The sequence below is a fragment of the Paramisgurnus dabryanus genome, chromosome 5 (assembly GCF_030506205.2).
Source record: "Paramisgurnus dabryanus chromosome 5, PD_genome_1.1, whole genome shotgun sequence".
Lineage (NCBI taxonomy): Eukaryota > Metazoa > Chordata > Actinopteri > Cypriniformes > Cobitidae > Paramisgurnus > Paramisgurnus dabryanus.
In genome coordinates, this window is record NC_133341.1 from 20,221,060 (window position 1) to 20,245,098 (window position 24,039).

The window sequence follows — 24,039 nt, forward strand, 5'->3', positions numbered from 1 at the left end:
ATATTTGTAAATTAAATCTGTTTTATATCGTATTGATCTATTATGTCGTTGTTTATATGTTAAAATAAATGTAATTACTTTATTAAAACAGAAAACAAAGTTATACTAAAATCAAGCAAATTATTTAAGAAAGAAGACATGTGGCCGGTTGCATAAAACTTTAAGACTCTTAAAAGTAAGTGATGAATTTTTTCTTCAAGACTGATCATAACTGTTTTAGGTATGTTACATAGAAAGGTAGATCGGTCTAATTTAAATCCAAATAATAAGACTGATTAGCCCTAACTAATTGCTAGTTTGTCAGAATCATTAAGACGCAGTCTTAACGTCACGGGTATGTTTATGCAACCGGCCACTGTACAGACAAACTTTAAAGTGTTGAAATTATGAAGTGTCGAAACTGGCAAAAGCAATGAAACAGGTTTACCAAAGTTTTGCCTCTGTCTTATCAACAACTTATGTAACAAACAAATAGGCTAAAGGGTTTTACAGTGTTTATCTAGTATCACCACATGTAAATAAATTCACAGTGAAGATTAACAATTTTAGACTTGTTTTAGACTTCTATAAATCTTTATATTAAGAAATGCTTGTCACATTATAGTGAACTGATCAGAGTAATCCCACAGTATTTGGTTAGTTAACTCAGAATTTAATTATCTGGTGTTAATAACTTAATGATAACAGATCATTACTCGCTTGGCTTGGCATTACACTATTTAAAACAAATACATTTAGAAACAAATGCAATCTCACATTTTTTAAGCAGGGAAGTGTTAATTTTGTAGAAGAGATCCTATCAGCTGTTGGCTTTGTTCCAATTAAATTCAAACATTTCAGAATGTGGTTTACTGTTAGTATATATTCAAATATATTTAGGGCCACTATCCTACAGTGGACCAAGTGTAAAAGTGTAAATCATTTAATTCATAGCTGAATAAAGTGTTCTGGAAATTGGAAGGACTGGTGAGGATGAGACTATATCATCATCAAAAACATTACACATTTTTATCAACCTAATAAGTTGGGGTTAAGACTGTGATAAACAGTGCTAAAAACACCAAAGCATTGTTTACCTATGCTCTTTAGTAGAATAGATAATTTAACGGTACTCTTTGCTACACCCACGTCTTTTAGCAACTAAAAATCCAAACAAATCAAGATTTCACTGAATTCTTCTGTTAATATTGTGAAGTGTAATTACTCTGTTGAGAGGTATTAATTAATTCTGGGATCATTCATTGTTCAGGGGAAGGGTGATATAATAGCTGCTGGCAGAAGGAGAAAACAGCATTTAAATAACACCTCTTACACCACAGTAAGTGCTGTGTACTCAGCCCTGAGCAAAAAAAACAAAGAACAAAAAGTTGGTCATTCAGGCTGATGAAGGTGTAAACACAGATTTCCCTTCCACATTCATGCTGATGTGCCTCACATAAATAGTGTGATGAGTTTTAATTAAGCCACTCTCTACAACTAGCCAAATTTTATCCTCCTTTGGTTTGACTTAACAATATTACACTATTGCTACATTTTGTTAAATTGATAAAGTGCTTAAAGGGATAGTTTATACAAAATTGAAAATTCTGCCATCATTTACTCTCTCTTATTTTGTTAGAAACCGGTATAAATTTCTTTGTTCTGATAAACACGAAGATATTTTGAGGAATGTTTGTAAACAAAACGTAGTAGGAAAAAGAATTCTATGGAAATGATTAGGGCTATGAATTACGAACATTCTTCAAAATATCTTCATTTGTTTTCATCAGAACAAAGAAATGTATACAAGTTTGTAACAACACAAGAGTCACTAAATGATGACATGAGGTTCATTTTTGGGGGAACTATTCCTTTAAGTCCTGTAACGTGGGTCTATTGTGATACCATTAGGTGGAGCTATTTTCAAACTAGAGTTTCATTCTGCCTGCTCATTTTGCTGTACACAATCAATCAGGAGTGAAAACAATGCATGAGAATAAAATAATACTTATAGGGTTAAATAATAATTTGAATGAGAATTATTTTTTTCTTGCAGAATAAATCCTGCTGCAATCATTTACCTTAATTTGGAGAACTTTGTTACCAAATGGGAACCACACATTAGCTATGCTTTCTGAGAATGAATGCAAAGCTAAAACCAACCATTGTGTAACTAATGGCTTTACCCTGAAGCTCTGCTAAATTTTGACAAAGGCATAAGGTTTTAAATATTGCATGCACTTTAAATGTGCTTCTCTGCAGTGCACTTTTCAATCTCATTCTCCTTTAGAGTTATAGAAATGGGGGCTTGTCAGAAGTGATAAAAACATTCAGCTGAATCGCATTCTCCTCTGCGCTAAAAGCATCATTACGAGCCTGTCTTTGTTTTTGTTGTCCTGGATAATTATAGCAAAGCCTCTTCATTACACACAGATAAGAATAATTAAACAGGCATTTAGGATAGGTTTTTTCAGAATGGTTTAAATTATGTATGCAAAGAATGTTCCAAGTTCTTACAGATCCAGTAGCTTAATTGATACAGAATTGCATTAGCAACAAATGTCATTGCTTTGATCCCCAGGAAAATGATTTAAAAAAATCTTAAATGCACTGTATACGTTGTTTTGGATAAAAGGATCTGCCAAATGCATAAATTAAATGAATGACATGTTGACAAATCATGCCTTCAGTGAAAAACTGTTAGAGCTATGTTAAATAAAGAGTCTCAGAGGAATATTCCTCTTAGACAACCAAATATGCATGAAAATCCGATAATGAGACAGAAATGCACAGTTCTTTATTTAAGACATAAGTGTATGATACTATTTGCATGTAAGCTGGTGTAGGAGTTTTGTATTCAGATCAAAGTTATAACCTACTGAAATCAAACTAACAACCACTGCAGCACATATTATATAGTGCATTACCACTGATCCAAAGTGACACTTTGAGAGCCGAGACCCAGTTTGAGTCTAACACTGCTGGTATCATTTATTGAGAGCCTGAAGCATCTTAGTAGCAGTTCGGCTGCCATCTCGGCTTATTCACATTTCCATGTCTTATAGGGATGCACCCCACAATACACTGTGTAATGTGGGTTAATGCTTCTATTGATGTCTAATGATTCCAGTTTCCTTTAATGAGTGCATGGCTTACATGGCTTTATTGTATGGGGAAAAAGGTCTGGGGAAAAAGAAAGATTAAGTCTGTCCTGAAAAGAGAGCAATGATTATTTAATACATAGAGCGCTTTTCTTCCCTGCTGTTGTTTGTGCTTGAACTCAACTGATGTCATGTTATAATCTCTCTTTCTCTCTCTGCGTGTGACTGTGGGTGCGTGTGACTAATATTCAAAGCAAAGTGTAAGCTATATGTGCACATAATATTGGTTCATATTTGGTGCACACAATCCATTCCTCTTTGTAAATCATTTGCTTAGAGTGATATTTTAAATTCAGTGTTTAAAACTACTGGTAAGTAATTAAGCCTTGTATGTGGGGTGGTTGCTCCATGTAAATGTTGCCTTCAGCAAACTTAACAAAGCATAATTTATTATATATAAGACATGTACTTTATTTAAAATAAAAATTCCATCCATGTCTGACTTAAGTTGCTGATTATCTGTGGCCATGAGTGAATTTCTTCCTGCCAGCAGTAGTGATGTAATATAAATGCAACATCAAAATGAAACAGAATATATTTGATTTATTTATTTTATTCGTCTTACATTTTTGCTAACATGTAGACAAGTTTAATTTAGCATTTAGAGAAAGTTTTATTTGTTACGTTTATATCCTTAAGGAAACAAATGCATTTTTCATAATTGTAAGTTATGTGTCTGGAAAAAAGAGTTGCACCTCGAGCCGGAGATGCTTGTTTCCTTGGTAACAAGGGTCTCGCTGAATTTCTCCATTGCACTTGAACGCGCCTGTTCCGGAGCTATATACGGTTGATAGATGGAGACAAGCTCCCATTGATTATTTTTTATAAGAAAAAGCATTAGTCTTTGTTTAAAATGAAAGTCCATTGACAGTAAGCATGTAAAGAACAACCACATGTAAGAATGACACGGAGTTATACATTCGTCAAAAATGGAATAGGCTATTTTTCAATATAACAAGCCTATCGACTTGTAACGAGCCATATTAAAGAACACTAAATTATAGATATTCTATACATCTAAATGTATCATCAACTGCCACCGTTATTTTATTTTAAACCTATTTTGTCTAGAAGTAGCCGATTAAAATGGTTTACTTAAGTATGGGTTTGAACAAATAATGAACACGCAAATAAATACACAACATGAATAAACGACCATTTTATAAAAAACTGTGCCACTTCGCACATTAGATTACTAATATGAAGGCTTACACCTCATGTAATATATAACTTATCTCACACACAATAACGTTATGTTAAAATCCCTTCAATCAAAACGATACCGTGTCAAGCTGAGATTTTCCTCGCGTTATATCTAACGTTTTGAAGTCTATTCAACCGTGACAGCAGTGATATCAGGCGTAATCTGCGAGTGAGCGCGCATCCGTGCGCGAGCACAGCTTTCAGCACCAAGGACAGCGGCTCACGCAGAGCATCAGGTCACCAGGACCCGCGGCGGACGTGATAGACCTTCATTGCACCTTCAATCACGGCAAGAACTAAAGAAGTGGCTTTATGAATACAAATGACTTGAGCAATAATATAGCCTAACTTGATTTTTGCATTCTGCTGGGACGCACACAAAGAGAAAATCTGTTAGACGACAATCAACAACAGGCGTGTTGACATGTTTTTTTTCCTGGGAATGAACGGGCTTTGTGACGAGTGAACAAGTAAGAGTGAAGGAACCAAGCACATTCCTCAACAGAGTACATTGAGGAGATTGAATTCCAGTGCTGTTGGAGAGGACACGGTGAGAGGAGATCTGTCTAATCCCCGGACATCGACACGCATCCTTCACAGGGCGCTCAGCTGGACTCATCTGTGATCCAGGGCAAAATGCGTCTGGTCCTATTCGCCTTCCTCATCTCGTGCTCCTGTGCGAGAGGTGGATGCGAACCGAAGACTGTAAATATCGGGGCTGTCCTGAGCCACAAGAAATATGAGCAAGTGTTCAAAGACGCTGTCACCCAAGCCAACAACATATACGGCAAAGACAAGTTCAAAATGAACGCTATTTCGGTCACTCATAAACCAAATGCGATCCAGATGGCACTATCCGTTTGTGAAGACCTCATCTCCAACCAGGTAACACTCGTTTAGATCACGAGGCTCCTCAAAAAAAGACCTTTACAATTTGTTTACCAAAAACCGGTCAAGTAATTATAATTATTATTATATTATTATTTACTAGCAACAACTGGATACCGTTTTTGATAACTGCCTGCTAGAAGTAAACATTTTTTCCTTGTATCGAAGTTTTTTTTTCATTCTGTTGGTATTTTTGTTTGCCTGCCAGCTGTTGATTGTTTTTCTGGAGTACACGAAAAACTAGAAAATCGACAATGTTTTCGCTTTCCAAAATCCACAAAAAAAGAGAAGGCAAAACGTGCATTCAAAAATGGACAGTCATTTTTAAATATATGTTTAATTGTATTAAAATGTATTTAAATGTAACTTTGTATATAACGTTATATATCTGGGACGTCAAAACGTTGTTTAACATGAAAGCACATTGTACAGATAAAAAAACATTCAACAGGATCCGGGGGAGGGGGGTCCATTTTGACCTTACCGATGAGTAAGCATTCGCAGCCGTGAATTGTCATGTTGGAAAGGAGGTATTTAACATTGTGATCTGAGGTATGAACTCAGTCTGAAATATTGGTCATACACACACTTTAAAGTATGTAATTAATGTGGCGACAGGTGAATGCAAATCACATCAGAAGTAAAACGTTCATGGCAACAACAACGACCTCTACAAGGCGTCATGGCACCACTGGGCCACATCATCGGTTTAATGAAATACGTGAAATGAGGCCAACATGGCGCCCCAATAACAGCTGCTTTGTTCTGGTCAGGAAGTCTGACTCTGTAGCTGAAAATTACACTGCGATGGAGGTACAGATTATAGACTTCAGTGCTGCAACACAGATTACCATCCACATTGTTTCAAACCCGCCCAATAAATCCTCGCACAGATGCATGGATGAAAACCTTGTGTTGGATCAACACTTGGATGAAGTATTTCTTATGGCTTTTAAAAAAAAAAATGCAATAACAAATATATATGATTTTTTTTAACTATATATCGCTTTAAAAGCACCCCATGTGATAAAAATACAAAAAAGGTGATATCTAAAGAGACACATTTTAAGCAACGGGTGGCTCCTTTGAAGATGCTCAGGTGTAACATTTTTTTTCATTCACAACATAGTTCCCATATTTCTTATTTATGTAATTTATATAGATTTTAGTTTCAAATTCGAAATATTATAAAAATATTAATTGAGTAAAAATTACCCTTAATTTCTGAGTGGTAGTGGCCATAGGCAGTTTCATCAAACTCACGGGCGTTGTCGCAATTTCCCGCCTGAACCGAAGTGATCTTCTGGTCGGTATTTTTTAATTCATTTTAGTGGCCAAACTGATCTATGAAACAAATACCTTGTCGAAAATGTTTTGGTTTGTTTAAGACGAGGGACGACGACACCTATGGGTCACAACTGTGCTGAGAGGTTTGGTAGCCAGGCAAGAATTCAAGGACATGTAGCTAAGCTAACATATACATTAATTTTACACAGTAACGTTAGCTTAGTATAAGTTAATACGCGTTAGAAATTATATGAACGAAGGTAATTTTCTTCCCTTGTTATGAGGAATAAACTGTAACTCTGTTGTAATTAATTCTATGTGGAAGTCTACGAGAAATTGCACTTTGTCCACAAAAGCTGTTTGTTTATGTTGCTGTCTATAGGCTACACGTCAGGAAAAAAAACGGTAAATGTCGCAAGCTCCTTTAAAAAAGGTCCAAATATATACAATTTCGGGACAGATATGTATACATTTGGTAACAATACTTTGAGTTACTAATATGCAGTACCTCTGAGGTACTAATGTGAACTCTTTAGGTGCAAATGTGTACTTTTTGAAGTGACCGCTAAGGACCATTTTTTTACGACAGTGTAACGTTACATATACTGAACATACAAGTAGATAAATGGCTGATAAGTTAGCTGTGACACAAGCCAGTTGGAAAAAAGGTTTTTATTGGATTTTTCTCCCAATAAAGATATTGAATTCCCTCAGGTTTATGCGATCTTGGTAAGCCACCCACCCCAGTCCAATGACCACCTGACCCCCACACCGGTGTCCTACACAGCAGGTTTTTACCGTATTCCTGTGGTGGGTCTAACCACCCGCATGTCCATCTATTCAGATAAGGTGAGTGTGACTGTAGCTCAATCTGTTAATTCTGCCTAAATTTAACTCCCCTCATCACATGATACCCATCCTTCTTATTTATTACCCTGCTTATTTTTAAGCAAAACCTTTCTAGTGGCTAGAATAAGCAAAGTAGTTAAAATTTAATGAATTAGTCCATGATTGTTTTCTTAATTTAGACTAAGTAACGTGATATAGCCTATGTTTACTTGGTTTCAGTATCAATCTGGTCCTTTCAAAGGCATCTAATTAAAAACAGTATGAAATCATTGGACCCATGTAGATTTTTAGGAATATAACACATATACTTATGATCTTTGCCTTATGGCATTTCAGCACACTGTGGAGAGATGTTGGAATCCGTCTCTAAATTAATTACAGTTCAAATGATTCAATTATAATGAACTGAAATTGCCTCGGGCCCTTGTGTAGCCTCTCGAGACACCAGTTCTTTTTCCCCACTTGTCCTTCTTCTAGAGTATCCACCTCTCTTTCCTGCGCACGGTGCCGCCATATTCTCACCAAGCCCAGGTGTGGTTCGACATGATGCGCGAATTCCAGTGGAATCACATTATTTTGATCGTGAGCGACGACCACGAAGGGCGAGCCGCACAGAAACGACTGGAAACCCTGCTGGAGGAGAGGGAGACAAAGGTGAGATGCATAGGTTCGAGACTGAAATGTCCCAGCATGTAAAAGAGTGTGCGTGTAAGTCAGTATGTGTTCTGTAATCAAAACCTCAAAGGTCCTCTGTATATGTTAAATGTTTTCTTTTTTCTGTTGTGTAAGCACCTTTCTTTTCATTGGCTAACATTATTTATGCCAAAGGCATCTGCAGCGTCTGAAGTGGTTTATCTGCAAAACTTTGTACTTTTCTACTCATCTCACATTGCTTTTTACCATAGTCAGATTCTCCTACTTGTCTATTCACAACAGGAGCAAAATGAGGGACTTAACCTGGGGCTGTGCAAAAAATCAGCATGGGATTTGGTTGGTTTTGATTGAAAAGTCTTTTTTTTGTGATTGTTAGTAGCCGTTTTATTTGAAAGTACTTATTTTACATTATATTTTATAACATTAAGTACAGTCGTACTTAAAAAATAGGTGCACTCTTAAAAAAATAGGTGCTTCCTTTTGCCACAGAAGAATTATATTTTTGCTAAACGGTTTCATAAAGAACCATAACATCCAAAAACCCCAAAAGGTTTTTTTTTGTGGTGAGAAAGGTTCTTTAGATTATAAAAAGATAAGAAAGAAATGAGGAGTTGAGATGCAAAACGCCACCTCCATCATAACCAGATAATGATAATAACCGAATCCTCTCGGCACGTATATGTTAATCAAACACTTTTGTTTCAAATTCACTTAATCCCACCCTCAGAATCCACTCTGATAAAAAAATGCTAATTTAGGCTACAAGAAAACATGTCAGACGCACAGGGTTTTGCATCTGAGCTCTTCAATTGGTTCTTTGAGGAACCAAAAATAGATTTTCTAAGGCATTGCTGTGAAAAACCTTTTAAGCACCTTTATTTTCAAGAGTGTAATACAAAGTTTTACTACAAACAGTGCTTAAAACGCAACATAATTTTGATGATTTGTAGTTCAAAAGAATTAGATATTTGGTAAGCGCCTGAATCCATTTGCACAGCACTGTTTATGTGGGACAACTGCAATGTCGATGCAATGTCATTTCCAGTAATGGCAGCCCTTAGGCTAGCTGGTTTTATATGCACATATTCTCATACTGTTCTGGGAACTCATCAGTAAAACTCTTTTTAAATATCTAGAACTTGCTGCATATTATGGATGTGTTTTTTGATGAAATAGGAAAAACATCAATACAATTCCGTGTCTGCTGCAAGTTTAGGAAACAAACAGGCTTTTTGATTCTTTATTAAAATAAATGTTTTTGTCTGGTTCGGTGACTCATTGTTAGACGGTAGCTGTGGCTTAAGGGAAACAAGCTGAGAATAATTGCAGTTTTTCCCCGTTTTGCGTTGGAAGTTCAAGTTCACAGTCTGGTTGGCATTCATATAACTAGGCTTGAAAATAATTACCGCTTGATCGCAAAATAATTTTTAGCTGCTGGTTACTCAGTCAGTGTTTATGTTCTACATAAAGTGATTTTGAAATCTATGCAGTATATAAAGAATCTCATTAAATCTATGTCAATACAATCTAGTAGATCTAGTTTTGTCAGACAGTATTTTGCATTTTTGTGCTTTACCAAAAGATGCAAAGCTCAAAAATAGTAGGAAGTGAGTTCATGTATTTTAAAAAGAGCAATGTGCATTATCTTGATAGAGCGCTTTGAATATACAATTCATTTCAGGCCATATGTCTCAATGAGCTTTCCTTGTGGGAGCGACAAACTGGGCTTCATGGACTGTAGCCGATGTTCTTGTATGGTAGACTGACAAAGACGTTTAAACTGATGGATGGGATGCGTAAACTGGATTAGGTTGCCCTTGGATTTACTGCACAATTAATAAACAGCGATGAGCCTCTTGATGAGTTAGATTTGACTTTACAACACCCAAGGGTCCAAGTTAACACATATCTATGGATTAACTAAGTAAAACAGATAGATTAAAGGACAGAGAGAGACATTAAAATATCATCTCCAAATGTTCGCCATTATGTCTAGGTCAGGTTTGTGTGTTGATGTTTTTGCAAGCCCCAGGATTAGAGTTTCCCAATTTGAAGCAGAAAAGTGGAGATTGTTGGAATGCTTTACTGCGCACCATTTATAACTGTTTATAATATTCTGTGTCTGCATATTTTCTCTGTGCACATTATTCATCAGAGTAAAAACAGGAACTATGAAAACCTCGACCAACTGTCCTTTGACAACAAGCGAGGACCCAAGGTATATTTGCATGGTCAATGCACGCCGCCCAAAAGTTATCTGAAAGTAGCCACTAGAAACCAGTCAAACAAGCAACAAACGTTTCAAGAGATCCTTCCAGCACGTCTATTTATGTTTGGATTCTTTTTATGATTTCAATCGGGAATGGGTTGTTTTTTCTGTTAAAGCGTATTTAAAAAAAAAAAGAAACGCTCCCCCCACCTATCACTTTCTTATTTTTGTGTAAAGGAATGCATGTATTGAAGCCAGCAAGATTGCAAGTCTATTCTTTTGACACAGTGCGTGGAGATCTGGTCGTGTGGGACAGGCACAATCCAGATGTTTCTCCCACCTTTCTGCAACATTTCTCCCTTTTCGTTGTTTCTTTTTTTGGTTGGGAAAGAAGCCACCACCACCACCACCTTCCACCTGTTTTTTGCTTTCCGGTTGCATCAATCTTCTTCTCCCTCTTTTTCTAACATGCACGTTCTTCCTTGGAATCTTGATTCCCTTCAGTTTGCATGTGAAAATGCAGAACTTTTTGCTGCTCCAAGCTTACTTAAGTTTTTCTTTTATTTAAGCAAATTATCTCAGAAACATTTTTTACTTCATTTTTCAACATCCCCCTCCCCACCTCCCAAAAAAAGAAAGAGAGAGAAAAAAAGAAACGGGAGCGCTGAAAAGCATGGTTCATGGTGGGGATGAGTCAACTACTTGACTAATGCTGTGTCCTAATCCCAGGCAGAGAAAGTGCTCCTGTTCAGCCAAGACACAAATCTGACGGCTCTGCTCCAGGAAGCCAAAGAACTGGAGGCACGTGTTATCATCTTGTCGGCGAGGTGAGTTCATCTCTATCTGATTACTAATCACTCAAGGTGTTAAATGATCCATGTGGTGGTCGGCTGTTAGGCTGATGTGAGTCAAGCATACACTCTACAAAATGCTGGGTTATTTTCAACCTGGCACTGGGTCAAAAAGGGACCAGCCATTTGGTTAAATTAACCCAGAAAAAATGTATATTTGACCCAACAATGGGCTAAAAAAATCCAGCATTTTGGGTTGTAAATAACTTTTTTGAGAGTATAGGGGAGAGCGGGGCATAACCTAACGCCTTTTGACTTTGGCTCTATCATTCAAAAAATATTTAGATTAATCATTTTTTACACACACATCTCTCCTACAAATGAACAATTAAAGTTTGTTTGTGGGACCTACCGTTAACGTACAATTACACCGTAATCTTTACTGACAGTTCCAAACTTAAAAAAAGTCAAATTCACTTCTGTGGCAAAATTACATTACACCATCTACCACCATAAAACTAATCATGTCCGAATTGGGCTTTAGTTTTAACACTGTGTGACAACTAAGCCTGCTGTGTAAAAATGTTTTCAATCCCAGCTATCATGAGTTGCTGCCATGTTTCGAAATGGTGTTATGTTTTTAGGTAACAAGACAGTGATTCTAATAATAAAAGGTTGGATTTGGCGACTTCCACATCCAACTCAGAAATTGAAAAAAGATAAGAAAAAGAATTTCACTTTTCCTCCAAAACACTCTTTGTTCAATATCTTAATCAAAACACATCAAAACTTTTCACATATTTGCAAAATATAATTTTTCTGACCAAAAAGACCAAAAGCACAGATTGCTTGGCCTTGTATACTTATGAAGCTGCACAATTGCCTGTGCCCGCTCACCCTTATACGTATTTTAGAAAATATTTGATATATTTCAGAAGATCATTCAGAGAGTGTAGAATATTAAAAGTGACTGCATACACTACAAGGCTAAATTAGTTTTGAAGGGAGAGTTAACCCAAAATTCTGTTGTCATTTGAGTGATCAATTACACAAACCAATGTACCCTATTTGAATAATCGTAGTGCATCCCAAAACGCATACTTATGCACTATTCTACTTCATTTTGAAGTATAAACCGTATATAGAAGTGCCTTTAAGTACCCAGATGATGGACTCATTTAACTGAATAATTAAAGTGTGCACACTCCACGTTCCCAGTTTTGTATCATGAAGAAGAGGCAGTACAGAGATCCCATGAAAAGAAAGTTAATCTGAAGATGATTACTCAGCCTGATAATGACATAAGTTATATTAAGCAAAACTGAAGTACAAAATGATTTTCATTTACTTGCATTCTATTATATGTTTAGTTTGAAGTCATTTGCCCTCATCTGGGAAAACGTTTATACTTCCATTTTGTAAAAGTTGGGACAATACTACTCTTCTAAAATTCATACACTACATCAAGGCTATTCAGTTACTGTCCTGGAGGGCCAGTGTCCAACAGAATTTAGTTCCAGCTCTAATCAAACACACCTGACTGTAATTTTCAAATAATCCTTTGGACTTCCATTAGCTTCTTCAGGTTTGTTGGTTTTGGGTTGGAACTAAACTCTGTGGGACACCAGCCCTCCAGGACCATAATGAATAGCCCTGCACTAGATGTTTAAATTAAATTGTTATATTTTAATTAGGCATTTTCAACCTTTTTAAGTCAAACCAATCACTTGTAAAAATGTAATATAAGTTGAAATGATTTACACGGACAGATTGATTAAACTTAATCATTTAAAGCAACACTATTGGCTCACAATTGCCCAATGTGGTTGATAAATACAATTGTATGTTTATAGTTTCGTAAATACTGTCGTTGTATAAGCCTCCCCATGGGCAGAGCAATACATGTATTAATCAGGACCACGTGACGTCACTGTGTGTTGTCGCCGCCATTTTTGTGTCCGGTCACAGCTGCGCGCTCTGCTTTACTCTATGGTCACAGCAGCCACAACTGCCAGATAAAGATCAATAAAACATTCCCACGAGGTTCACAACAAGATTATAATTTGCCGGGGATATGTTGTGATGTTGGCTGTAACAACAGTCGTCAGAGGAACCCCGAACTACAATTTTATTCTATTTCAAAGGAGTTAAATTGGCGGAAGAAAGGATTGCCTTCAACAGAACTGACCGAGGATAACTTACAGTAAATTCTTGCCTAATATTAAATGAATAGTAAAAAGCTTTCAAGTAATTCAATAATAAGTAAACAGTAAGTGATAATAAAATAAGAACAGAGAAACAAATTTAATTTATAATTAAATAAATAAATATAACATTAAGTAGCAGATTGAGAGAAACGAATTTAATTTATAATTAAATAAATAAATATAACATTAAGTAGCAGATTGTTTTTTGATTAACATATACAGCTGTCATTTTAAAAGCGTGCAGTAATGGATTCATACGTCATAAATCACTTTTCCCTAAACTTTTCACTTGACACATAACCTTTTTATACACACATACGCCAATGAAAATTTTGACTTAATTATAAGCGTATGTGACCGTCGCATGAAAAATCACAGCTATGCATGTGCATGTTTGTTCCCGCTGAGATGTTATGGACAGCAGACTTTCTTTTGTGTCCCAGCAACTTATTTTAAGGACTACAAAACAATAAATTGTACATTATGATATTGCTTTACCAGATCCTTGCATATGAGACATCAGGTGCACCAAGCAGGTTTCATCACGAAGACTCATGTGTGTATCGTCATTAATCTAATGCATTATAACTTACCATTAAACTTAGAAATGTAGTAGAGATAATGGTTTTATGCATACTCAGAAGATGTGATTCACTGTTACCTGGTGAAGGGCTGTTAATGATAACAGGATACAGCGTGCTATGAGAGGGATGTTCATTCGCGTTAGTAAATTAAAGCCAAAAATATTTACCAAGTTGTCTACTCTATTTAAAATAACAGAGATATTATATTTAATTTATTTTTGTGAGACATTTTTAATTTCTGGAAAATTTAATACAGAATAGGACATATAATGTAGGATCCCAAAAATGTAACATTTTGTTGATTTTGCGCTCTTCCGTGATCGCGAACAACTGGAGGGACTCACTGACAGCCAACATCTAACTCCACATTGTAAAATCAGTAATTTGTCTCTGGTAAACCCTCAAATACACTTATAAATGTGACCATTTAGTGCATTAGTTATGCTGTGTTCACTGCCGAGACGGACACAAATATGGCGGCGGCGGCGGGCATGGCGGAAGTGACGTCTTTGGTACCCATGAATAATACATCAAGTTAAGAGTTTATCTACCACTAAAATAATAATAAAAAAAAAGGTAAACCACATAGTGTTGTTTTAAGGTAAAAATGTAAAAAATTGGAATGACACAAGCACGTGAATGATAACAGAATTAAAATGTTTGGGTTACGCAGCACCATTTTATATTTTCTCTGGTTGAATGAGCAAGCATCCATTTTGTTGACAAGCAATCGGTTAAAGCTTTCTTTAAAATGTTTCTCTACGCTTATAACCTAAAATGATTTCCTGTAGCTCAGTTGCTCAAGCACTGCATAAGCACAGGGTGAATTTACCTCAACTGTAAGAACATTGCTTTAGTACCTAAAAAGTCAAATGTTTGATCCGCAAGGAAAACACATATTTGGATAAAAGCATCTTCCAATGTAAATTTGGGGGTGCATGGTTTCTCTAAAAAGCAGTTACCACTAATCTTTATCCAATCACAGTGAAGATGAGGCCGCAGCCATTTATAAAGCGGCACGCCAGCTCAATATGACAGGCTCTGGTTACGTGTGGTTGGTTGGAGAAAGGGAGATGACTGGTAAAGCACTGAGTGAAGCCCCAGATGGTATGTACTTTCATCCTCTCCATTTTCAGTCTCTCTCTCTCTTTCTCCCAGGCTGTTTAACAAATTGAACATGTGTGCCCTAAGCTTTTTATATGATTAGTATTTGCAATCCCCACCGACGAATCAGTGTCTGTGCTTTACTTGCGTGTTTGAACGTTTAAACACCACCGTTTAAAGGTTTCAAACGCAGTGATTCTTTATTCATTGTACTGTGTGCTTTCTGTCTAATTTGTTTCATTTTTGAGTGTTTGTCCTTTCTTTCAGTAGACAACAAATGATGCAATAGAGAGTTGTGGTAATCCATATTGGTTTGAGTGTGCATACATTTTTAAGGTGTGGCTGTCATGAGTTTATTTATAAGTGGTGCTTTGCAACCTCCAAAATGAGGTACGGATACAATGGTAAGCGACAATCGCATTTTCTTGTTCCCCGGCTTCTTTATACACATCCGTGTACGAGTTCACATCATTCTGCTCGGTGCTGACCCTGTCCCAACCCCTCATAACCATCCTTCTGTCTGTTATGAGATGACCGGTTGTTCATATGCAATGCACGTGTTTTTTTTCTTTGGGATTTGTTTATTACGAATATGTCTTGAAGTGAGAGTGTAGTGTTGTGAGGCCTTGGCCAACACTATGTAATGTTGTCAACTGGGCAGGCTTGCTCGGCCTTCAGCTTATCAATGGCAAGAACGAGTCTGCGCACATCTACGATGCCGTGGCTGTGGTGGCCCAGTCCATCCAGGAGCTCTTTGAGAAGGAGAATATCACAGAGCCTCCACGAGGCTGTGTTGGCAATACAAACATCTGGAAGACCGGCCCACTCTTCAAACGGTGAGGCCGGAGATCACGAGCGCCGGCTAGCATTGGCTGTGCGACAAACCATCCATTCGCTATCATGCATTACCATACATTATCACTGGCACCGACAAGAGTGGAAGCTTTCACGCAGCAAATATTGAAATTGCAGGCGGTTGTAATATGAAAAAATATGCCTTCGGTCTAGCTTTATCAAAACATGCCTTGAATTATTAAAAGGCGTGAGATTTGAATAAAAGTCAAGCCTGTTAAGTTGTTGATTACAAAGGACTTGGGAAATCTGGTGGGACTACAGCAGATTTCGATTCGTATCCCTTTAAAGACCCCTATCGGTGTCGTATCTTTTCTCCTGCCTGCACATTATCTGCAAGAACTGCCATCATCATCCATCCCCCAAACAACACCCCTTACTGTTCCCCTTGATAGTAGCCATTTCTTTCCTAGACATACTTGCATCTCAAAATCTCGTAAAGTGCCATCCATTCCAGTCATCGTCAATGTCGTCTTTGAGTTTAAATGGGGATTTTGGGCCATTTCTAAAATATCTCCTCTTGTGTACCAGAGTTCTGATGTCATCCAAGTATCCAGATGGCCTGACAGGCCGCGTGGAGTTTAATGATGACGGAGACAGGAGGTTCGCCCACTACAGCATTCTGAACTACCAGAAAACCAGACTGGTCCAAGTGGGCGTCTACAATGGCTCGCAAGTATGAAATAGACTCAGTTTTTAATGAGCTGTCTTTCTGCTCCGAGAAAATGTTTGCTTTTAACCATTCTGACATTTATACAGTAAGTCTGACTTTGGGAATTAAAAACTTCGGGAGTTAAAACTTTATTTTTTCATGGTAACGTTGACATTTGCATAGTCTGCGATGTTCATGGAAATTCACTGAAAACATTTTATTTATTTATTTATTTATTATATAAGTACATATTTATATTTATGGATTACAGGTTGTAATGAACACTCAAAGGAAAATAATTTGGCCAGGAGGTGAAACTGAAAAGCCCAAAGGCTATCAGATGTCAACAAGATTAAAGGTACCAATTTCAATGCATCATTTAGCTTTAGTTGGCTCTAATTAAATCCTTGTAATGACATTCAATTCACTTGTTCCCGTCATAGATTGTCACTATTCATCAAGAGCCCTTTGTCTACGTGAAGCCGACACTACGCGATGGAACTTGTAAGGAAGAATACACAGTGAATGGAGTCCTTATCAAAAAAGTGATCTGCACCGGCCCCAATGAGACTATTCCAGGTAGTGTTCAAGGCTATATCATTTTTGTAATAAAGCTGAGCAATTTTACTTTAAAAGATACATTTCTGCTTGTAAATATTGTAGTAATTTCATGTATTTATGTTGATTCAGTTCCTGATGTTCCTGTAGCTAAATTGGCAAAGCACTGCGTTTTAGCAGCGCAAAAGGTTGTAGGTTCGATATTGATAAAAGTATAGCTTGAATGCGCTGCAAGTTGCTTTGGATAAAACATCTGCCAAATCCATAAATATAAATAGTTTACAGTGTAGATCTGATTGGCTTCTGTGACTCTACAGGTCGCCCCATAGTACCTCAGTGCTGCTATGGGTTCTGCATCGACCTCTTGATCAAACTTGCCATGACGATGAACTTCACCTATGAAGTGCATCTAGTGGCTGATGGTAAATTTGGCACTCAGGAGCGGGTGAGTAATATGATTAGTTTATTGATTCTTTCCCATGAAACACCTCGCCCAAAGCTAGGCATGTCCTTTCCAAGGTCATGTAACTAGGCCGAGAGTAAAAGCATGTCTGAAATTTTAAGCCTTTTCTCACTACCTAGAATCTGTGAGGTGCTTCACACATTAAACAAATGAATTTTTTGCATGACATAAGGCTTAAAACAAAACATGGTTTCACAGACAAGTCTTAGCTGAAGCAAGGCCTAGGCCTTAGTTAAATTAAGATTTTTAAAGGTGACATAGAATGATTGAACGGGGTATTTATCCTTGTTCTGTGATGTGACATGTAGACAAAATTTTTTTGTTTGGGTCTGTAATGCCTTAGAAGCTTCCTAAAAACCTCTCTCAGATAGCTCTATTAGGGTGGGGGATTTTAAAAAAGTGGTTTTGCACTTATTTGGCTCCCCCTACTGGCTTAACTTGCAACGTCATTACTGATTGGCTGACTTTGCTGCCACTCTAAAAATGTAGCCAATTATTTTAAAGTGGAGGGGCAGGGAGATGCCTGTGATGTCATAAGCATCAGTTTTTCAGATTGGCCCGTTTTCTGGCTGACATTTTTAAAAGAGGAATTTCTATGAGACTGAGATGTTAAGCATGGCTAGCACTTTTTGTATGTTCGTGAATGCGGGTAGACTACCATTATTCAACAAAGACAACGTAAAAATAGTTTTTCATTCTCTGTCCCCTTTAAGCATCTTTATTAACATGCCTTAGTAAATAAAAACTTTATTGGTGATCTTCAGACAAATCAATGGCACTGGTATTAAGATCTGTCAGTACAAGTTATTTTCAGTTGAGACAACTCAAACGTGTTTTAGTGCGACTGTCCAAAAATAACGACGTAATTGTTTGTGCAAGCACCATATTACGACGTCAAGGTACGTGCCCTCTAGCGGTCAGATTAGACACTTTTTTTCTGCATTTGTAAATGTAGAAATGGTTTCATAAACATGTATGGTTTTAAAAATATTTTCAAGCATCTAATATTTGCATTGTGAATACGTACATTAACACAAATGTAACCCAGTTTGTGAAAACCCTCTAAAGTCGTTTGTGATGTAAAGAACATAGTGTGAAAAAAATAACCTTGATATCTTTAATATTGACTAAAGTCATGTCAAAATCTGAAATCAATGACTGAAATCAAACTTTGATGCACCTACTCTCATAATAGGATTTTGAGACTTTAGTCTGGATTTCACAGACAAGGTTACAAATAAATGTGACACGACTAATGCCATTTTCTTAATATCAGGTAAATAACAGCAACAAGAAGGAGTGGAATGGCATGATGGGAGAACTCCTGAGTGGTTTGGCAGATATGATTGTGGCTCCACTTACAATAAACAATGAACGAGCCCAGTATATAGAGTTCTCGAAACCGTTCAAGTACCAGGGGCTCACAATCCTTGTCAAAAAGGTAACAAAATAACCTGTTTACATCTACTGTACACAGTGTTGGGGGTAACGCATTAGAAGTAACATGCCTTACGTAATAATATTTAGGGCTGGGTATCGATTCAGATGTTCCAGATCGATGCGATTTCGATTCACAAGCTATCAAATCGATTCGATTCTCGGTCCGATTTTCTATTCTGATTCTCGACTCGATTTTTATACTCGATTCTCGATTCAACTCAATGAATATAGATTATATAGAATATTATATTATATTAGAATATAGACTGAATAAATGAATGACAGGCTCGCCTCTCGCTCCTTGGTAACATTGCGCAAGGCAAAAAAAAAAGGGTGACATCTAGTGGAGAAGACTGTTAATTAGAATAACGTTAATCTTACTTTCAATGTTTGCAGAAATAAAATTGGAAAAAAATCAATTTGTGGCATGTGAGAATCGATTTTTAATCAACCACGGAAAAATACACGATATATCCAAAAAAAATTTTTAGCTCTAATAATATTTCTTTTTGAAGTGACGAGTAAAGTGCAGAACTTTTCGGTCATAAAAAACACATGCAAGGCCTGAAAGAGATCAAGCCTCAGCCAAGAAAAAGTAATGCAAAAGTAACTAAAAAGTAACGAAAGCATTACTTTCCATTAAAAGTAACGCAATTAGTTACTTTTTTGGGGAGTAACTTAATATTGTAATGCATTACTTTTAAAAGTAACTTTCCCCAACACTGACTGTACTATACTTTAAAACTGTATTTATTTTATCTAATTGTACAAAGGAATTAATGATAGTGAAAAGAAAAGTCAGTTTTATATACAAGTAACAGAAATATAATTAATTTCTAGTAAAATCCTCCGAGAGCATGTTTTCTGTGTCAGAGATAGTGTTACAGTTTTGCTCACTTATTAAATTCCCTTAAGTGGGCTGATGTCTGTACTCCAGAAAAGCTGTGAAAAATAATTCGACTCACTGGAGTACACTAAGGCCTAATAATACACCTCTGACAAGCACAGTAGACTGCGTGTGATGCTCCATATGGTGATGCATGTGGTAATGTGGGTGGTGTTTTTTAGGCTGTGTAAAAATCAGTTTTGTTTTGCAGGAAATACCACGCAGTACGCTGGACTCGTTCATGCAGCCCTTTCAGAGCACTCTGTGGTTACTGGTGGGTCTATCGGTCCATGTTGTGGCGGTGATGCTCTACCTATTAGACCGCTTCAGGTAAAGAAAGATATTTGTTAATTACATATGTAAAACAGTATTTTGCATACTTTTTTCTTTTTAATCTTTATCATGTTAACATTACTTTTTTATTTATTATTTTCTTACTTTACATTTACATTCATGCATTTGGCAGACGTTTTTATCCAAAGCAAATTACAGTGCATTACAAGGTATACAAGGTATTTTTATCAATATAAGTGTATCCTGGGTTTGAACCCATGACCTTAAGTGCTGCTAACGCAGTGCTCTACCGCTGAGCTACACAGGAACACCCACTTTATTATATTTTTTTTCTTTTAAAGTGCCTTTTAAAGGTGTTATATACAATAAAGTTTACTATTATTATTATTAATTTAAAAAGCATAACATAATGCATGAGAACTTATGCATAACATATTACAGTTCCTGTAGATTAACCGATGCATGATGCTGGTAATGAAAATTCATCATGGGTTTGATTGTCAAGAAACAAACAATTGATAAAATGCGTATCCAGAATGCACTGTAAGTCACTTTGGATAAAAGTGTCTGCCAAATGCATAACTGTGGGGAATAAATAAACATACAGCGGTTTGTGTTTTCTGGCTGAGGTTTACAGCATGTGTCTCTTAACTGATATGCATTCGGCTTTGCAGCCCATTTGGAAGGTTTAAAGTAAATAGTGAAGAGGAGGAAGAAGATGCCCTCACCTTATCTTCTGCCATGTGGTTCTCCTGGGGTGTACTGCTGAACTCCGGTATTGGAGAAGGTAGAGCAAAGAGCAAAAGATTATTATTCAAGTCTATCACCTCTGTTCGATGGCAATATTGCAGACTGTGTTTTATAAATTTTGCAGCAGGCATAAATTCTTTATCTCTCCTACCTGCCTGCTTACGTTCGCAGGTGCCCCACGGAGCTTTTCAGCGAGGATTTTAGGTATGGTGTGGGCTGGCTTTGCTATGATTATAGTTGCATCCTATACTGCCAATTTGGCAGCCTTCCTAGTGCTGGATCGGCCTGAGGAGCGCATTACCGGCATCAACGACCCTAGGGTGAGAGTTAAATATGAAGCAGCTTCGATGTTATGTAACACAATATCAAATAGTTTTGTTAATTACTAAGCACATGAATTTCAAATTTCACACTCTATGAAAGCACGATGTGAAATTATGCATTGCTGAGAACACATTATTATGGGTGGTTTGTCAAAGGTTATTTTTATTTTGCAATTACAACAGTAAACCTAAGAGACATGAATTTTGTTGTGCATGTGTTAGTAGGGCTGGGTAAAAAAATATTGATTCTCAGATTTTAATCAGTCTTCTGTTTTACAAAACAATATTGATTCAGGAAATCCCTGAATCGATTGTTTATGTGCATGCTTTACTTCAGGGAGGGCTTGTAAGCAGAGCCATAACCACAGAAGTCATTAAGGGGCACATGTTTCCCCATTAATTAGAAATGGCATATACATACATATAGCCCTGACTATTTTGGTCTCCCCAATGTTTAAGGTGTGGGTACGACCTTGATTGTAAAGAGTACACGATGGCACAGAGCAATCGTGAACGATGCTCCATATAGTTAACAAAACTGTCATTTACAGTTCAGGCCAGTGTTACATCGTCACAAATGTTTCTCATTTGCACGTGTTTAGGCCTTGCCAATTTAAATATATATGCAAAGCAGACATCTCAAGGCTTCAGACAGCATGCAAAGGGTTCACGTTTCCTTGCGCATGAATGAACATAGTTTCCAATTTTTTTCTAAATTCTGCTACTGTTCTTATAAATGTAGTTTGTTGAGTATAATTCAGAAGGATAATGTGTGACATTATATTGGATCAGGGCATTACATGTAGATCTTAAAGTGACAGCACACCAAATAGATTTCATGTCTATAAAGCAAAATATTTGAATTAAATATTGATATACAAAATAATCGAATCGCCAAATTGGTCGCAATTGTGACCCTGCCCGTAAAAACCAAGCTGAAGTCATTATTTGTGATTTACTGTTTTCTACATAAAATCATACTACATAATGTAAAGAACATTCTGTGAAAATATAACATTTATATCTTTAATACTGACTAAGAAAGGCCACCACAAAGATCAATGTGAAATCAATGATTCAAATCAAACTTTAAAGGTGCAGTGTGTACATTTTAGCAGCATCTAGTGGTGAGGTTGCAAATTGCAACCAACAGCTCAGTCCACTGCTCACCCCTCGCTTTTGAAACGCATAGAGAAGCTACGGTAGCCGCCACCGGAAAAACATGTCACCGTCGGAGACAACATAGTAAAAAAGGTTTGTCCGTTAAGGGCGTTTTTGTAGAAACATGGCGGCACAAAATGGCAACTTCCATGTAAGGGGACCCTCGTTGTATGTAGATAAAAACGTCTCATTCTAAGGTAATAAAACATAACGATTCATTATAAATAGGTCTTTATACACCCCTGATAATATAGTTCTGTATATTATTTTGCATTTCTGTAAAGAGATCCTTCTAAAGTTTACACACTACACCTTTAATGCTTGCTCCTAATCTCAAAATCAGATTATGAGACTTCAGCCTGGATTTCACACACAGGATTATATATTGTGTCTACCTCTGGATGTCATTTACACTACAGACACATTATTTTCTGGATTTATGATTTAGTTATGCTTAAAGGTATAGGTGTGCAGCAATATGGTTTGCTTCTATTTCTGAGCCATTCGGAAATATTTTATGAGACTAAGAAAACTTTGTTTTGAACAAACAACTATTAAATTTCATAAATTTGCATATTTTAATATAGTGTTGCTTAAATGATCTTGCTTGACATACATTTATCACAGCTAAAGTAAAACAACCCACTCTAATGTTCTGTTCCAGCTGCGAAACCCATCAGACAAATTCATCTACGCCACAGTGAAGCAGAGCTCTGTGGACATTTACTTCCGGCGCCAGGTTGAGCTCAGCACCATGTACCGCCACATGGAAAAGCACAACTATGAGAGCGCCGCTGAAGCCATCCAGGCCGTGCGAGACAAGTTAGTGAACCATTAAATTTAACACCGTAACATTATTAAAACCCTAACTATTTTTAAGCAAATTATTGTCATTTAAAATCCCAAAATGCACGGGAAAAAATATTTTATTATATTTACATTTATGCATTCAGATGCTTTTATCAGATGCTAGTTATGCACAGACTAACAAAGCATAGTTTATTTGACTCGTAAACAGATGTTCGGGGCATGCATGCACATTACGACAAATTGCAATACCTTTTCGGTCTTACATACATGCATGACCTGTGTGTACAAAGTACGCGTGGTTAAAAAAAACTGAACTACACTTCAGGCTTTAGGCTACATGATTTCATTTTGTTTATTTCCTGAACATCCCTACCTAAAAAACATTTTCTTAAGGAGCAAAATAACTATTAAGCTTTTAAGTGTTCTAAAAAATCAGTTCAGAGACGTTAACTTGCCAAGAGGGTTTGAAATAAGTGTCCCTTTGAATTAAGTTTCTTTTTCAGACCCCCATTGGCAAATAGTTTCTCTTGGAAGACAAAAATACTTATCTTAAAATTGATTGTTTGGCTGTGCTTTTAAACCCTAGTTTAAAAAGGTATTGATGCAGCTTACCAGAAAGCGGGCATCAGAGATTACACCGCTCAGTGTGATAGGTGGCACATTTTCATTTCCCCAGAGCACCTGTGAGAAGAGCAGAGTGAAGTTAAACTTTTGTTAACTTGATTTATTACAGTATTGATGCTGAATACAAATCAGGGCTGGGAGTTGTATTTTATGAAACAACCTTCACGAGCCATTGCGTTCTACAAGGGAAGATGGCAGGCTGCCAATTTGTGACTACACTTCCCCTTCTGATTTTAACATACAAAGTTTTATTATTTCCAGGAATTAAAGGGATAGTTCACCTGACAATGTTGTCATCATTTACTCACCC

At 36.8% G+C, this 24,039-nt stretch overlaps 1 protein-coding gene and 1 long non-coding RNA gene across 5 annotated transcripts in view; one reads left to right on the plus strand and one right to left on the minus strand.

The window, feature by feature from the left end:
* The first annotated feature begins 3,843 nt into the window (after positions 1 to 3,843).
* grin1b (glutamate receptor, ionotropic, N-methyl D-aspartate 1b) overlaps positions 3,844 to 24,039 on the plus strand; it is a 31,908-nt gene continuing 11,712 nt past the window's right edge. The window contains exons 1-16 of one of the 4 annotated variants that reach the window (XM_065250230.1): positions 3,844 to 5,228; positions 7,233 to 7,367; positions 7,845 to 8,021; positions 10,177 to 10,239; positions 10,960 to 11,057; positions 14,798 to 14,919; positions 15,578 to 15,752; positions 16,300 to 16,444; positions 16,692 to 16,778; positions 16,864 to 16,999; positions 17,296 to 17,423; positions 18,718 to 18,882; positions 19,979 to 20,097; positions 20,736 to 20,848; positions 20,983 to 21,131; positions 22,960 to 23,117. In XM_065250230.1, coding sequence (XP_065106302.1) covers positions 4,980 to 5,228; positions 7,233 to 7,367; positions 7,845 to 8,021; positions 10,177 to 10,239; positions 10,960 to 11,057; positions 14,798 to 14,919; positions 15,578 to 15,752; positions 16,300 to 16,444; positions 16,692 to 16,778; positions 16,864 to 16,999; positions 17,296 to 17,423; positions 18,718 to 18,882; positions 19,979 to 20,097; positions 20,736 to 20,848; positions 20,983 to 21,131; positions 22,960 to 23,117 — 2,219 coding nt within the window. In that variant the 5' untranslated portion in view covers positions 3,844 to 4,979. The remainder of the gene's footprint in view (positions 5,229 to 7,232; positions 7,368 to 7,844; positions 8,022 to 10,176; positions 10,240 to 10,959; positions 11,058 to 14,797; positions 14,920 to 15,577; positions 15,753 to 16,299; positions 16,445 to 16,691; positions 16,779 to 16,863; positions 17,000 to 17,295; positions 17,424 to 18,717; positions 18,883 to 19,978; positions 20,098 to 20,735; positions 20,849 to 20,982; positions 21,132 to 22,959; positions 23,118 to 24,039) is intronic. The other 3 variants (XM_065250232.1, XM_065250231.1, XM_065250233.1) reach the window with 3 other exon arrangements.
* Positions 20,994 to 24,039, minus strand: part of LOC135732294 (uncharacterized) — a 32,715-nt gene continuing 29,669 nt past the window's right edge. The window contains exons 2-3 of the long non-coding RNA XR_010526735.1: positions 23,718 to 23,786; positions 20,994 to 21,126 (exon numbers count right to left, since the gene is read on the minus strand). This is a non-coding gene — a long non-coding RNA (uncharacterized lncRNA). The remainder of the gene's footprint in view (positions 21,127 to 23,717; positions 23,787 to 24,039) is intronic.